At 31.6% G+C, this 16,061-nt stretch overlaps 2 protein-coding genes across 14 annotated transcripts in view; one reads left to right on the top strand and one right to left on the bottom strand.

Moving 5' to 3' along the window:
• Window positions 1-2,193, top strand: part of LOC118762594 (zonadhesin-like) — a 110,201-nt gene extending 108,008 nt beyond the window's left edge. For all 11 annotated transcript variants that reach the window (XM_036501397.1, XM_036501387.1, XM_036501394.1 and 8 more), the window contains one exon: window positions 1,962-2,193. In XM_036501397.1, coding sequence (XP_036357290.1) covers window positions 1,962-1,996 — 35 coding nt within the window. In that variant the 3' untranslated portion in view covers window positions 1,997-2,193. The remainder of the gene's footprint in view (window positions 1-1,961) is intronic.
• A 12,024-nt stretch (window positions 2,194-14,217) lies between these two features.
• The window catches only part of LOC115209820 (MAM and LDL-receptor class A domain-containing protein 1-like), a 66,932-nt gene continuing 65,088 nt past the window's right edge, over window positions 14,218-16,061 (bottom strand). For all 3 annotated transcript variants that reach the window (XM_036501382.1, XM_029778377.2, XM_036501383.1), the window contains one exon: window positions 14,218-15,517. In XM_036501382.1, the coding sequence (XP_036357275.1) occupies window positions 15,356-15,517 (162 nt within the window). In that variant the 3' untranslated portion in view covers window positions 14,218-15,355. The remainder of the gene's footprint in view (window positions 15,518-16,061) is intronic.

The raw sequence follows: 16,061 nt of genomic DNA, 5'->3' as shown, positions 1-16,061 counted from the left end.
TAAGTCAGTTTTCCTCCTCTTGCAGTCCCTAAGTACAGTTTTGTCTATCAGGAGTTGATCCTTGGTACCTCTGCACTTGCGCTTGCAACCCTTCTGCTCATGTGACAGGACTCCATTTTTTTCCAAATGTTCGTACATTGACTCTGCGGGTATTCCAGTCAATTATTTCCACAAAAGTGGCAAGCAGGATGTCGGCCTGTAATTGTCAACTGTATTGCCTTTTTCGATGTTTTTCAGGCACAGCACTGTCCTACACTGTCAACCACTCTGGCATACCTTGGTCGACATTTAACAAGGATTTGAGTTGCGCAGCTATTCGTGCATGACATTCACCAAATCTTTTGATCCAGTAGCCTGGAACCCCATCTACTCCCGAGGCCTTCCAGTTGCTCATTTTTTTTTCTGATTTCCTTCACTTCCCTAACTGAAATGACTAGTTCTGCCTTTTTGGGACAGACTACTGTTTGTTTCAGTTCTTGCAACTATTCAGCATCCTTCTTGTGCTCCTTGTCTTAGCTCCAGATGTCACTCCAAAACCTTTGACTTTCGATGTTATCTAGTATTAACTTTATACTTCCTTTTCAGTGTCCTGTATTTTTGTTCGCTTTTAAGTTCCCCTTTCTCTTTTCGGTCTAACACAGAGATTTCCTTCGAGAGCATGTCTAACCCTGCCTGGATTATTCTTTTCCACCATGGATATTTTCCTTTGCCACTCCCATTATGTTTCTTTTTCTTGACATCAACACCCACATTTTCTATTACAATACTTGCTGCCTTGATCAAATTATTTGTTTCTGTGATGTTGTTTGTTCTGATTTATTTCAGAATATCATTGACATTTTTCGTTTCTTGGTTCAATTTCCATCGATCAACCTTTTTAAGGTTGCAAATAATGTTGCTATCGTTCTCCTGTACTCATAAGTTTATTCTGTCGTAGATTTCCTTTTGTTCATCTGTCATGTCGCCATTAGTTTTATTGTCTTCTACATGTCTCTCATCAAGTAAACTACCACTGCTCCTTTACTGTGCTATGGGATTACAGAATGCAAAGATGGATGAAATGCTGTCTCTAATATATATATATATATATATATATATATATATATATATATATATATATATATATATACACTGTTCTGTCATTGTGTGCGTGTTTGTGTGCAATGTAAGAGTTGTAAAATATATTTTTAAATTTATGTTAAATAGCGCAAAAATTATCCGACGTAGATCTCAATACGTTTGGTTAAATAACATTATTATAATGCTTTCAAATTTTGATACAAGCCCAGCAATTTCCACGAAGGGACTAAGTCGATTACTTAGACTCCGTCGGTCAACTGTTACTTATTTTGTTGACCTCGAAAGGATGAAAGGTAACGCTGACCCCGGCTGATTTCGAACTAAGAACATAGAGACGGACAGATTGCCGCTTACCATTTTCCCCCACGTGCTAACGATTCTGCCAGCTCACGGTCTTAGACATGTTTATTATATTTAAAGATGAAAGTCTACTCAGAGATATTGTCCTAGTTTAGAGAAAATAAATTTTTTCGACGTCTTCATACAATGCTTAGATAAGTGCTCCTGTAACCAAACTACACTACATTGTAACTGTCGCCATAAGCATTTTACACGAATACAAAAAGACGCACGTGAATATCCCAAGTCTTATTAAACACCGCCTAGATAGTCAACTTATCATATATTAAAGAATAAGATAGATAGATAGATAGATAGATAGATAGATAGATAGATAGATAGATAGATAGATAGATAGATAGATAGATAGATAGATAGATAGATAGATATACATGCATTCACATATATGTCTTGTGTGTGTGTAAGAGAGAGAGAGAGAGAGAGAGTGATGTAACGTCAGTTTTAATAGACTGAAGACCCCCTTCAAATACCTGCAGATATATGATACATATATGTATAAATATTAATTTTTCTATTTGCAGTAACTTTGGATACACTACCTGGGGTGGCCTACTAATGAATTCTGACGTTTTTGGAAACAAACGTATTCACTGATCATGATTTGTGATGTGTAATGGTACAATATAACATATACACACACACGCACACCGGTTTCAGATACCGCAAACCAGGGTATAGGTATATACATGTTTACGTACAAGCATACATACATACATACATACATACATACATACATACATACATACATATATATATATATATATATATATATATATATATATATATAACGCATTAATATTATAAATGTTCAGTTTTCCATACAAATAAAATATATTGGCATTGAAATTTTGGTTTTATTATTTTTATTTTGTTACTTGTGTTTTTGTTTAGATCTTGAGTATACTTCACATAATAAAATGGAATCAGAGCCACACCGATACGCTTTTTCTTTTCTTTTCTCCCCACCCCCGCCCCTCCTCCCTGAATATCACTAATTTTAACACTAATTAGTCATTTACGCGGCGGCAATATATCCCTTGAAGGTTTGGTTGCTATACCCACTGTGTGTTGTCACTATGTGTCTAAAGTTTAATAACTAACGTTCCTATACTACTTTATAAAGACAGTATGATAACTATCGCTTCATAGCATACAGCAGAAGCTGCATAAATATTGATAAGTTTCTGACCCTTGAAATTTTACGCTGCCGTAGTTATTATGATTTAAATGTTCTCCAGACAATCTATTTTTCATCTTTCATTAGTAACTAAGTTACATATGTAAATGATATTTTTCTTGTATATTAGCGAGATTAGTACTACATATTCAGTGTTTTGGTGATGTTGTATACTGTTCCATCACATTTAATGCAGATTACAAGCTCACAAAGACACACACGCACATATACATGCATACATACAAGCATATATATGTATGTGTATATATATATATATATAATATATATATATATATATATATATATATATATATATATATATATATATATATTATATATATATATATATAGATAGATAGATAGATAGATAGATAGATAGATAGATAGATAGATAGATAGATAGATAGATAGATAGATAGATAGATAGATATAGATATAGATATAACGAAGTGGAGTTGTAGGGTACCGCACGAGTGGAATTATATACGAAAGAAGGTTTAAAAATGCAATTTAAAAGATGTTTATTTACTTTACCGGTTTCACTCTTTGGAAAAAGATTGTCAAAAGTAACATGTAGAAGTTTGGTTGCGTTAATTATTGGTTGTTACAAATTGCTACATTACATATATACAGTCTTTGGTAACAGGGACATGTTAAGGACATAAAAAAGTTCAACAAGTTCCTTAAAATATTGGGCACAAAAGATTACTACATAAATAATCATTCTCAAGGACATGCTTAAGATAGTTTCCAGAAGGAATTGATATTGGTATTGGTATTGTATCTGTATATTCAGACATGCACAGAATATTGGTTGACAAAGAGTACTACAATCCATATAAATGTACATTCTTTGGTGACAACATAGGAATAGAGGCAATTCAATTCTGGCTAGAGAATTACGCCAACGAACTCCCACATCACACCAAAAAAGAATTCGTGATGGAAGGGCTAAAATTCATCTTGGAGAATAACTGATTTGTCTCCAAAGACAACTTCTATCGACAAAAATTGGGGACTGCGATGGGTACGAGAATGGCCCCCTCCTTTACTAACCTAGTCTTGGGATATCTAGAAATTAGTCTTTATCGTAAGGTTCTAGTAAAATACGGCAGCCCCTTCTCCCTCTACATAGAAAATAACTGGGAGAGATACCTGGATGGCTGTTTCATTCTTTGGCATGAAAGTATAGAGACTTAAAAAATTCCAAGCACTTATAAATGGACTTGACGTAAACATTCAAATCACGATGGAATATAGCCATCAACAACTTCCCTTCCTAGACATCCTCATAAAGAAATCTAACAACGTAATAGAAACAGATATATACTATGAGCCCACGCACTCGAAGCAATATCTACCGTTCAACTCATGCTACCCCAGACACACCAGAATGAATATCTTCTTCAGCCTAGCAAAAAGGATATGTACTATAGTTTCTAATGCAAACACCAGAGACACACGACTTCATGAACTAAAGGATACACTCATCACCAGGAACTAACCACCTTCACTAATTGACATATGCTTTCAACGTGCCCTACAATATCCACGAACTCAGACATCCCAAATTAAAGAATGATTTACAACCAAAGGCCCTACCATACATCTCCACACACAACCCTCTTAACAATGATACCTTCGACACCATCCTTCAAAACATTCCCCTGCTAAACAAGATCATAGAATGAACTTAATCCTCCAAACACACACCATCATAAAAAGCAAGAGGCAACCCAAATCTATGAAAAGTCTTCTAACACAAGCCTGAATACGCTCCACAACAACACAGAAGCCGTCAGTAAAAACAAATGTGGATTTTCCTACATTTTCGTAAAATCTTGATATGTTTCTAAGTGTAAAAAGTGAAGAAAGCGTGTACAAAAAGGCTAAATTAAGCGGAGAGAGAAAACGCCAGACATTGTTCTTCCTTAAGTCTTAATGGAAAGAGAATCTCTTTCCAAACAGTAACCCTCCTCTTCGCTCCATCGTCTTCCTCGCGCAGAAATCGTCCCATCTTTAAGATAATTCAGTTGATAAAACCAATTAACTTATTTTTTCCATTCTCTTTTTTAATAATTGTCATTTTACTTGTAACTACACCCTTTCTGCTATAAAACCCCTGAAAATTATTTTTAAGTGGTTCGCGGGGTGGGCTGAAACGGATTAATTATATTTTAGTTAACTTCAATGGGGAAAATTGATTTGTAAAACGAGTAAATCGTAAGACGAGTTCGGTCGTGGAACGATTTAAACTCGTATTGCACGGTGTCATTGTGTGTGCGTGCGTGCGCGTGTATGTATGCGTATATATATATATGTATATATATATATATATATATATATATATAACGTAACATAATATGATATATAATACATAACATATATGTATATAATTTAGAGAAAAATCACTATTAAACAATTCAATAAAGATGTTAATCACACCATATAGAAAACGTATACTATAAAAAGCCTTATTTTAAATAATAAAGTACAATAAATAATAAATAGTAGTAAAAAGATAATAATGATAATAAAATCAATCCTATTCAAAATTAAATCGAACTAAAATTAATTCTATTTAAAAATATAGTCACTCATCAGGTCTAAGATAATAGATAATGAAAAATAATAATAGAATAAATGTATTTATCTTAACTTATACTAATTATATATATATATATATATATAAATACGTGTATTAACTATAAATAATCGAAAAGCATTTAACAATATTTCTTAAAATAAAACTATAACTTATCTTGTCGAAGGATTTTCGTTAACTAACAATTTAAACGTAAAACGTCGAACTTAGCGTTTATAAGAAATATATCGCGTGAAAATATGGTGTAAATAGAATTTATAGAAGAAATAGATAGAAATATGTATTTAAGCTATTAAAATTACAAATGTATTTTAACTGAAAGAATATGGAAAAAAAATTAACTTTAATATACTATTAACTGGAAAAATTGTAAAGTCTAAATAATTTACATACTAAATACGTGAAAAACATTTAGTAATAAACATAAATTAAGCTAAAATTATATAATTTAATCTATTTTCATTAATTAATTTATTTATTTTATAAACATCTAATTTTCAACTTATTCTAATTATGTAATATAGACTATATAATCTCGTGCTAATTCATACACATTTTACTACTACAAATTATAACTACTACAATTAGTAACATAAAACAGGGTTATATATATATATATATATATATATATATATATATATATATAATATATATATATATATATACACAAAATTAGCTAAACTTATTATTAAGTAATTTAATTTATGTCTACATTTAATTTTTCGTTTGTTGAGGGAATTAATAAAATTTTTATTATTAGTTAATAATATCTCCTTAAATTTGTTAGTACATAATAAACAAAAATTACTACCTATTCGATTTAATTTTGCCTTACAAACTATCTCCCAATTTAAATTGTACTTTATATTTTTAGATTTTAGTTCCCATATATATTTACTAAGGCCAGTAGAATTAATTAAATTACTATTCTTAAAAGAATTCATAATGTTGAGCCACCCGTAATTTAATTTTATTAGAAGTCGACCCTATATAACCATTCCTATTATCATCATCAATCAAAGTCACTACACATTTATATACTACATCATCGAAATTACAGTTATTATTAAATTAACATTTCGTTTTATCTCTACACGTACAATTAGTTATTATTATTTTTGGAATAATTATTTGATTTGTTTTTGTAAAACTTATTTAGCTTAAATTTATTAAAAGAAGAAATAATGTTACCTACATTAATAATAGTAGAATAACCAACTCCAAAATTATTATTAGAAAAATGTTATATTTTTTATTATTTCTAATGAATACTTCAGTTATAGTTAAAATCTCTTTAATAATGTTTGTTTTAACTTGAGCTCCATAAGGAATAATTAACCAAATTTTGTTCTTATTATTAATAATATTATATCTATTTGTTATATTATTAAATTTATTATTATCATTAAATGAATTAAATTTTATTTTATTTTTTAGTCTATTATTGTATTTATGCTTTGTATTACCATAATACATATTATTAACACCATAATTACCTAAATAAAACGTATCATAATTCTTAATGTTAGGTTTATTATTATAAAAAATATAGGAATCATTTATATTATAATCTTTCATATTATAATCATATTTAGAATTATTAAAGAATTTAATATTATTATTATATCTCGCCTCTCGCGGGGCTTCATTATAATAAGGTGCGTGTTTTTGGAAAATCTCAAAATTAGAAGGAAGCAACGATATTCTTTTACCTATAATATCTATCAATGATTTCAGGTTTTCATTAATTTTATGGAATGGTTGGGTTTTACCTGTTATTAAATTAAAATTAGCATCTAAATGATTAACATTATGTTTCTCATTATATCTAGTAATACTCAATCCATATCTTTTAAAAAAAGCTATATAGTTTCTTATTATAATTCTACTGTTCTATTGGTGCAATTCTTATTTATTAATAAAAGGTCATCCCTATATAGACCACCCTCCAACTTTTAAATATTTTTAAATAGAATTAATTTTAGTTCGATTTAATTTCGAATCGAATTGATTTTATTATAATTATCTATTTGAAAATATAGCCATGAAACGTGCGTAGTGTTTTTACTACTATTTACTATTTATTGTACTTTATTGATTTAAAATGAGGTTTTTTATAGTATATATTTTCTATATGGTGTGATTAACATCTTTCTTTATTGAATTGTTTAATAGTGTTTTTTTCTAAATTATATACATATATTATATATTGTGAAATTTGATTTAAAATTGTTAAATTGAATTTTTCCCTGTGAGTTTTGGAATTATATTTCCTACTATTATATATATATATATATATATATATATATATATATATACATAATTAGGATAAAATCATTATTTAATGATTTATCAGTGGCCAGAATCTATATCAAAATTTTAATAAGGGTAGTGAATGATTTCAACACTAGTCTGCTAGAAATAGACCCCCAAATGGTCCATGAACCACTTAGATTATTATTCCAGTTGTGTACTGCAGTAATAATCTAAGTGGTTCATGGACCATATGGGGTCTATTTCTAGCAGACTAGTGTTGAAATCATTCAGCACCCTTACTATAATTTTAATATAAATATTCTGTCATTCTTTTACTTGTTTCAGTCATCTGAGTCCGGCCATGCTGGAACACCGCCTTTAGTCGAACAAATCGACCCCAGGACTTATTTTTATAAGCCTAGTACTTATTCTATCGATATATTTTGCCGAACGACGGGCTTCTTTCAGTGTCCGTCTACTAAATCCACTTACAATGCTTTGGTCGACTCGAGGCTATAGTAGAAGACACTTGCCCAAGGTGTCACGCAGTAGGACTGAACCCGGAGCCATGTGGTTGGAAAGCAAGCTTCTTATACGTTTTATCATATACTTGTTTCACATATTGGACAAGCTTGAGCACAACCTTGAAACGTTTTAGTGGTGTAAATTGTCGCTTACACTTAATATATTTTTTTTAAACTCCAGTACTCATTCAATTGATCTCTTTTGCTAAATTGATAGTTAACGAAAATAACCAACACCGGTTGTCAAGCAGCGAAGAGACAAACACTGTCACACATGCACAGGGAAGCACACACAAACACATAGATATACGCATACATATATGTATACATGTATGTACAGAGAGAGAGCTATTGCAATTACCGTCTACTATGTTTTTCTCTCACGTTATTGGTCACCGGCTTCAATGACAGTAGTAACATAACCAAATCAATTTGCAATAAGATCGAATTCTAAATCCTGTCCTTGTTGAAACCACGCCGTAATTGTGCACGGTCAGGCACATTGTTGTAGATTCATGTAACGTAACTTTTTGCTAACTTAATTTTAAATTATATCCTACTAGTTACGGTTACTAAATGCTACTTATACAAAAAAAAAACTAAAAAGTTTTGTCATGGAAAGTAACTTTAATCATGTTATGGAGAGTGATTTCCCTTGAAAGTACTTTTTACTCAGCTTTTTCTCTTTTAAAGATGAATTTTGTAAAGAACCAAAACTAATTAAAATAAGATATAAACTTTATTGCTAAATTTAGGAATAACTCACAATTATTCGTCCTACTTATGTACTATTATTTCGTTCTATATTTCAATCTAATTATATATGGGATGTGAAAGCGTTTCTTTCCAGATGATTTAACTTTTCTGCCAAGAGACCATTCTCAAGCTTCCACATAAGTGGTAATAGATTATTTGGTCGAAAATTTGATACCAATTTATCTTTCAAGGCTCTCAAACCATTAAACGGTATGTGTTCTGAAGCTTACTTTTTTCCATTATTGGTGCAACAAATTATTTATGAGTCAGAAGAGTGAGAGATTTTCATCAAGGTGAGTCATACGGATTTCCTTCTGTTTCACCAGCAGAGAATTACTATAATAGAACCCATGCAATCAACGGTGAGCCAAGTTGAATTATCTAAACTATGCATGAACAACCACCACCAGAATTTGTAATGATTCTTGCTTTGTTCCCTGTACCAATTTACGAGGGAATAAAATTCTACTGTTATTTTAAAGTTAGTTTCCTTTGTTACTTCTATGAGTGGACCAGCAAATATATTATACAATGATACACATGGTTCTTCAGTAAAATCAAAGGAGACTTTAGAGACAGCTGTAAAAGTATGAATAGTTTAGAACTAGTGTCAGAAGCTTTACGGTCACTTGACCTGCTAGGAATAACATAAAATGATATTCACTGAAAAAGGGAAACAAACAATGGATCATGTAGTTGTTAATGCTCTGTGTGTGAAAGAAGTAAATGATGGGATAAAGCCTACTACATATGTTGACCATTGATCAGTTTGTTCATAACTGAAACGTAGCTAACAACTAAATAAATGAAATGACATGCCATCCAACGCATTGCAACAACATTGCCAATCAAGGAATAAATACCCTCTTACCAGCCTGCTATTGATATTGTTATTTAGACCTACGTCAGCCCTCATACAGCCGACCTTTCATCAAAGGTATTCCAGCAAAATATTTAAGATTTTGCTGGTATGTCTTCTAGAGTTATAAAACCTTAAATTGTTCAGATCTACAGATGATCTAAATTGCGATTATCCTATAATATATTTTGAATTCTTTTTATTTGTTTGATCTCGAGGAATGTATTATTCCCATATCTCCCGTAAAATGTGCCACAAAAATTAAGTCAATTTCATATGTGAATGCCACCAATAAATTTGGGTTTTCATGTAAACTTGTATATACCTGATTTCATGCATTTGACCTTTATTTCACAAAGCGTGTAAATCTAGTTGTCCTTAACAGAATTGAGATGAATATTTTGCCCTTAGAGTGAGTTGGAAAAGCACGAGCTGAAAGAAATCCTAAGTCTACTTGACTAATCCATTTATAGAAGGCAAATAGCTTCAACTAGGAGATAAGCTGAGAAGCTGAAGCAGTTTACTTGGAGCTTGTCTCCTACTATGCAACACTATACATGTTTCATTATCGAAAATATAGGTAGCAGCAGCGAAATAGTAGTAGTAGTAGTAGTAGTAGTAGTAGTAGTAGTAGTAGTAGTAGCAGCAGCAGTACAAGTAGTACTAGTTGTAGCAGCAGCAGCAGTGATGGTATAGTGGTAGTAGATTCTTTATTAGCCATAAAGGGCTCAAAGAGACACAAAGAAGCACAATTTTGGTGGGAAAAATACATTATAATCAAAACAAGATGCATTTTAAATAATAAATGAAGTATTTAGGATTCACACTGAAACACGAATGAGAAATCACTGTCTAGGTTAGGTTACATCAGTCCACATCTGTACTGTCTTCTTACTGCTTGTATTGTTGTGTCATGCATCAGAAGGCACTAATCAGTATATTCTAAGAGGGTTGGTGTATGACAACTGATATCACTAAGATATTTGCCCCACTGACAACAATTACTGTTATAATATGTCCACCAATACCAAGTCTTTTGATACTAGAGACTATTTAGATTTTTACTAAAGCAGGACCAAGGTAAAAAGAGACAGAAAAAAACCTTAGAGAACAAGAGCCCTCATTGACCGCCCTGAGACAGCTGTGCAGGCTGAGAATAAAGAATATCCAAGGAGTAAAACATAATCTCTAAAACTGAAGTAAAATTTGTTGCAGACCACACACAGGACACCTATTGTGAGAATTGTAGTAAAGAGGAAGGTGGTGAGCTGGCAGAAACGTTAGCATGCCTGGCAAAATGCTTAGTAGTATTTCGTCTGCCTTTATGCTCTGAGTTCAAATTCCGCCAAGGTCGACTTTGCCTTTCATCCTTTCAGGGTTGATAAATTAAGTATCAGTTGCATACTGGGGTCGATCTAATCAATTGGTCCCCTTCCCAAAAATGTTGTGCCTTATGCCTAAAGTAGAAAAGATTATAGCAAAGAAGATGATATTTCCCTGGATATTGCATTTTTTGAAAAAGAATCATGTGATGCTGAACAAGCTGCAAACAAATAGTAATGCAAATAATCTCCAGATGCAGAGATTATGTTCATGGGCCCAAGATTTTGTACAGCTCAAATTCACAAACCCAGATGATGCTGATATATGTACACATGGACATGAGGACAGTGTACTCATTCTGCTTCTTCTATGAAACAATGGGAAATGAAATTGTCAGCAAGGCAAATAAACCATATTTATATGCAACAAACCAATGTGACAGTCATGCCTGGTTGAAGTTATCTGATAAAATACTTTACTGGAAATAAAAACTGAATTTTACCAACATAATTCTTGTATTGCTTCATAATTCTTAATGAGTATCAATATGTCCCATAACTTGTCCTCTCTTACTCCACTTGTAAGACTAGCAGAAATGTCTAGACTAGAGTTATAAAAATTACTATCTCAAGAATTTCTTTAAGCCTATATTGAACGCTTTTGCTGAGCTTATTGTATGAATGTGTATCTGATGGATAAGATTAGCCCTTTTGATACCAAACCATCTAAGACTGACTTTGGTTGTATGATAAAAACTTCCTGTTCTAAATTGATTTCAAGTTAGATCTTCCATCAAAATTTCATATCAATGTATGTTTCAAACACAAGCTTTATAAAAGATAATAATAATAATAATAATAATAATAATAATAATAATAATAATAATAATAATAATAATGTTACGGCAAAACGATCAGCCACCTTTTATATATGGATAACCGAAAACTATACGCTGCAAATGACAAACAGCTGGAAACACTATTAAAGACAGTTCATGGATTTACCAAAGAAATAGATATGAAATTTAGATTAGAAAAATGTGCCAAAGTAACCTTGAAAAGAGGAAAACTAGTTAAGAGTAGCAACATCACACTAGATAAAACCAATGAAATAAAAGAATTAGACCAAAGCCAAACTTACAAATACTTAGGAATCCATGAACTAGATAAGACACAACACACACAAATGAAAGAGAAAATAAAAAAAGAATATTATAGACGAATTAGATCAATACTAAAAACAGAACTCAATGCTAAAAACAAGATAATAGGTATTAACACTTTAGCTGTCCCAGTTATAAGTTACAGCTACAATATCCTTAACTGGACACTAAATGAACTGACCAAAATAGATGGGAAAACAAGAAAAATAATGACAGGATCTAGGATGCATCACCCAAAATCTGACATAGAAAGACTATATATACAACGTATAGAAGGTGGTAGAGGCCTTATACAGCTGGAAAACTACTATAAAATAACCACCATAGGACTGCAAAAATATCTACTTCAGAAGGAAGGAAAACTGATACAAATAGCGGCAAAACACGAGCAAAACAAAAAACTGTTCTCAGTATTTAAGGAAGCTGACAAATACAAACAAGAAATCATACAACCTAATAAATATGAAGAAGAAGAAGAAGAAGAAGAAGAAGAAGAAGAAGAAGAAGAAGAAGAAGAAGAAGAAACAACAAAAGCTATAAAACAAATGAAATCCAAACTAAAAATAGAACAGCAACGAACCATGATAAAACGATGGCAAGAAAAGCCCCTCATGGTAAATACTGGACTAAACTAAATGCAAAAGAAATAGACAAAGAAAAATCCCAGCAATGGTTGAGAAGCTCAGGACTCAAAGCAGAGACAGAGGGATTTTTTATTGCAGCACAAGACCAAAGCCTCCCCACTAGAAATTACCAAAAAATGTAATGAAAAGAAATATATCAAGTAACTGCAGAATATGTGGAGATGGGCAAGAAACAATAAATCATATTATCTCTGGCTACCCAGTCCTGGCTAAGAAGGAATATATTCACAGACATGACAGAGTTGGAACCTACAAACACTGGAAGCTATGCCAACATTATGGAATAACAACAGAAAAAAGATGGTATAGGCACACACCAGAAAAGGTCACAGAAAACGAGAAAGCAACCATACTCTGGGATATGCCGATACACACAAATAGAGAAATTAAGGCCAACAGACCAGATATAGTTGTCAGAGATCATGAAGAAAAAAATGCTTTCTAATTGATGTATCAATACTGGCAGATAACAACGTGTCTCTAAAAGAAATGGAGAAACTTTCAAAATACAAAGACCTGGAAATATAGGTAACCAGAATGTGGAATCTAAAAACAGAAACAATTCCTATCATAGTAGGCGCATTAGGCATGATAAAAAAACATTCAGACAAATACATAACAAAAACACCAGGACTTACAAACACATATAACATACAGAAAATTGCACTACTAGGCACTGCACACATCCTGCGCAGAACACTTTCCATACAATAACCATCAGAGCATCACAACAAATCACAGCACATACCTAAGGCAGACAGAGCTGTGCTCGGTAGTGAAGTGAAAGCACGCTATAAAAATAGAACTACTGAATAATAATAATAATAAAATTATTGTATAGAATGGTCAGGTGCAATATCCTTCATTGTTTTCGAATTTAAGTGAAACAAAGGTAGAACTTTTCAGCAGAAATATAGTAACAAAAGGGTTGATAAATTTTATCAAATGCTGAAAATAAACGTTTTGTTTTTTTTTTAAGAAATGTGTTCCATCTAACATCTCTTTCAACTATAAACTGCATAACTTGGGAAAAATCTAAAACTTAACTGCACCCACCTCATGAATAATTGTTCATATAGTGTCATTATTGTTGTACAACAAACAACCAAGTCCACTTGGCTATTAATAAGTAGCACAGAATGCTAGAAGAAAACAGAGAAAGTGCAAGTTATTTTTCTAGTTTGCAGAGGTGGGCACTCTCATTAGAGGAGCTGAGCTCCTCACTGCATCATCCTCGACTCCTGCAATGAGTATAGCTTTCAAATAGATTGGCTCTACTCCATGAACCACTCAGCAATGGGAAGCATCGTTGTCTTTATCCTGTAACCATACAAAGCATAATTATTTAATGTCTTTTAATCCAAAATGTATCCACTGTATCATTGTGAGTGTATTTTCTTGAAATTTTAGGAAAGAATAAAGAATTTCAGTACAATGTCACAATCAAAATGAAACAATAATCACACTTTTTTATATATAATTACAAAATTAAAAAACTTTATTATAAAATCCTTGATCATTGAGAATATTTCACTATATTTTAATGAATACACATGTTAACAACATGTAGACACCATACATTACACAAATATGTATATCAAAATATATTTGTAATAAATTCAATCTATGGTAAATTTAGTTGAGTTAAAGTTAAACCCCACAAGAGAAAAGGAAGAACATAACAAGTAACTGAATGAATATAACTGCAATATCTAATATATTTTTGTTTCCTGAATGTAAGCGTAGTTGTAAGACAGCTGACAAGTTGACTGTGTACTGAGGAAGGTACATTGTACTCTCATACCAGCTTGAGTCTCTTTCTGAATCTAAAATTATTTTACAATAATTTCTTTTACATGTGCAAATGAAATTTTATGTATAAACATAATTAACAAAATTGCTATTTCTTTCACCTGTTGCAATGCATTTAATAGAAGCAGTAAATTGGCAGGGTCATTAGAGTGACAGATAGATTATTGAACAATAATTTTCCAGTTCTCTATACTGCGAGTTCAAATCCCACTGGCATTAACTTTATCATTTGTGGTTCAAGAAATAATGTATCAGTTCTGTAATGAGGTAGATTCTTCTCTTTTTTTTTACTCCTTCATTCTGTATGTCTGATATTTTCCTTTCTTCTAAAAGAAATCAACATTTGCCAAACTTGAAGAGAGTTGGGTTCTGCCAGGTCTAAAAATGCTCAAAACATACTATATGCCATTACAGCATCCCTAAGAAATTACCTTGGAGCACCCAAGACAAGAATATGATTGGTAGTATTGCCAGGAAAATTAATGTTTAATTAAACAGTAAATATCTTGAAGTTTAAGCTGAAGTTTACATTATATAATTCGTTTACATTTTACATTTATAAGTTTACATTTATAATTCGAACTTTACAAAACATTGATAACGAAAACAATCAAAAGGAAAATAAGAAGACATGAAATCAGACGGAAGTCTAAATCATCAAGTTAGATTAGATGATTATAAATTGTAGAATAATTCTACATTAATAAATAATTAATAATAAGCAATTAATAAAGTCATTTTACATTGAAGTACTCAATAACCTTGAACATTGTAAAAAAAATAACTATATGAAATTTTTATGTATTTTTTTCAATCCACATCACCAATTTAGAGACATCAGTAAATGCTGCTGGAGAGGAGTCAGGTCCAGTACATTCGGACTTACCAAAGCTGGTAATACCATATATTACCCAGTTACCATATGTATCACGGCATGCTAATGGGCCTCCACTGTCAACCTAGGTGAGTGTAAGAAGAGTAATGATATCATTATTAAATATCCCTGTAACACTGAGCCATAACTGCATAATGAAATACAAGTATTAAGAGAACTCATTAAAAAGATGAATCATAACATTCCATGCTATGGTTATTACAGTTTTTGTTCCAATAGCAGTAACATCTGTAAGGTGATATATAACTAAATCTATAGTATTTATAAACAATATTCCTTTATAACTTCAATAATTTCTGTTTACATACTGTTTCAAATTTATTCTGAATTGCACATTTGGTCATGTGGTTCTCTAGGATATTTTTGACAAGCTAATAAATCAGATAAAAGAAACAGTGTAAGACAGCAATACTAATGTAACTATAGTCTGCTTAAAAGTGAAGGCAGCAAGCTGGCAGAAATGTTAGCGCGCCAGGCGAAATGCTTAGTAGTATTTCGTCTGCCATTACGTTCTGAGTTCAAATCCCTCCTTTTAAAATACAAGCATATGTTATTCAAAGAACTTTGACTCACTAAAACTAAACTGATTTCTCTTGACTTGGTTTTAC

This window comes from Octopus sinensis, linkage group LG3, assembly GCF_006345805.1.
Source record: "Octopus sinensis linkage group LG3, ASM634580v1, whole genome shotgun sequence".
Lineage (NCBI taxonomy): Eukaryota > Metazoa > Mollusca > Cephalopoda > Octopoda > Octopodidae > Octopus > Octopus sinensis.
This window is presented reverse-complemented; position numbering and strand designations above follow the sequence as displayed.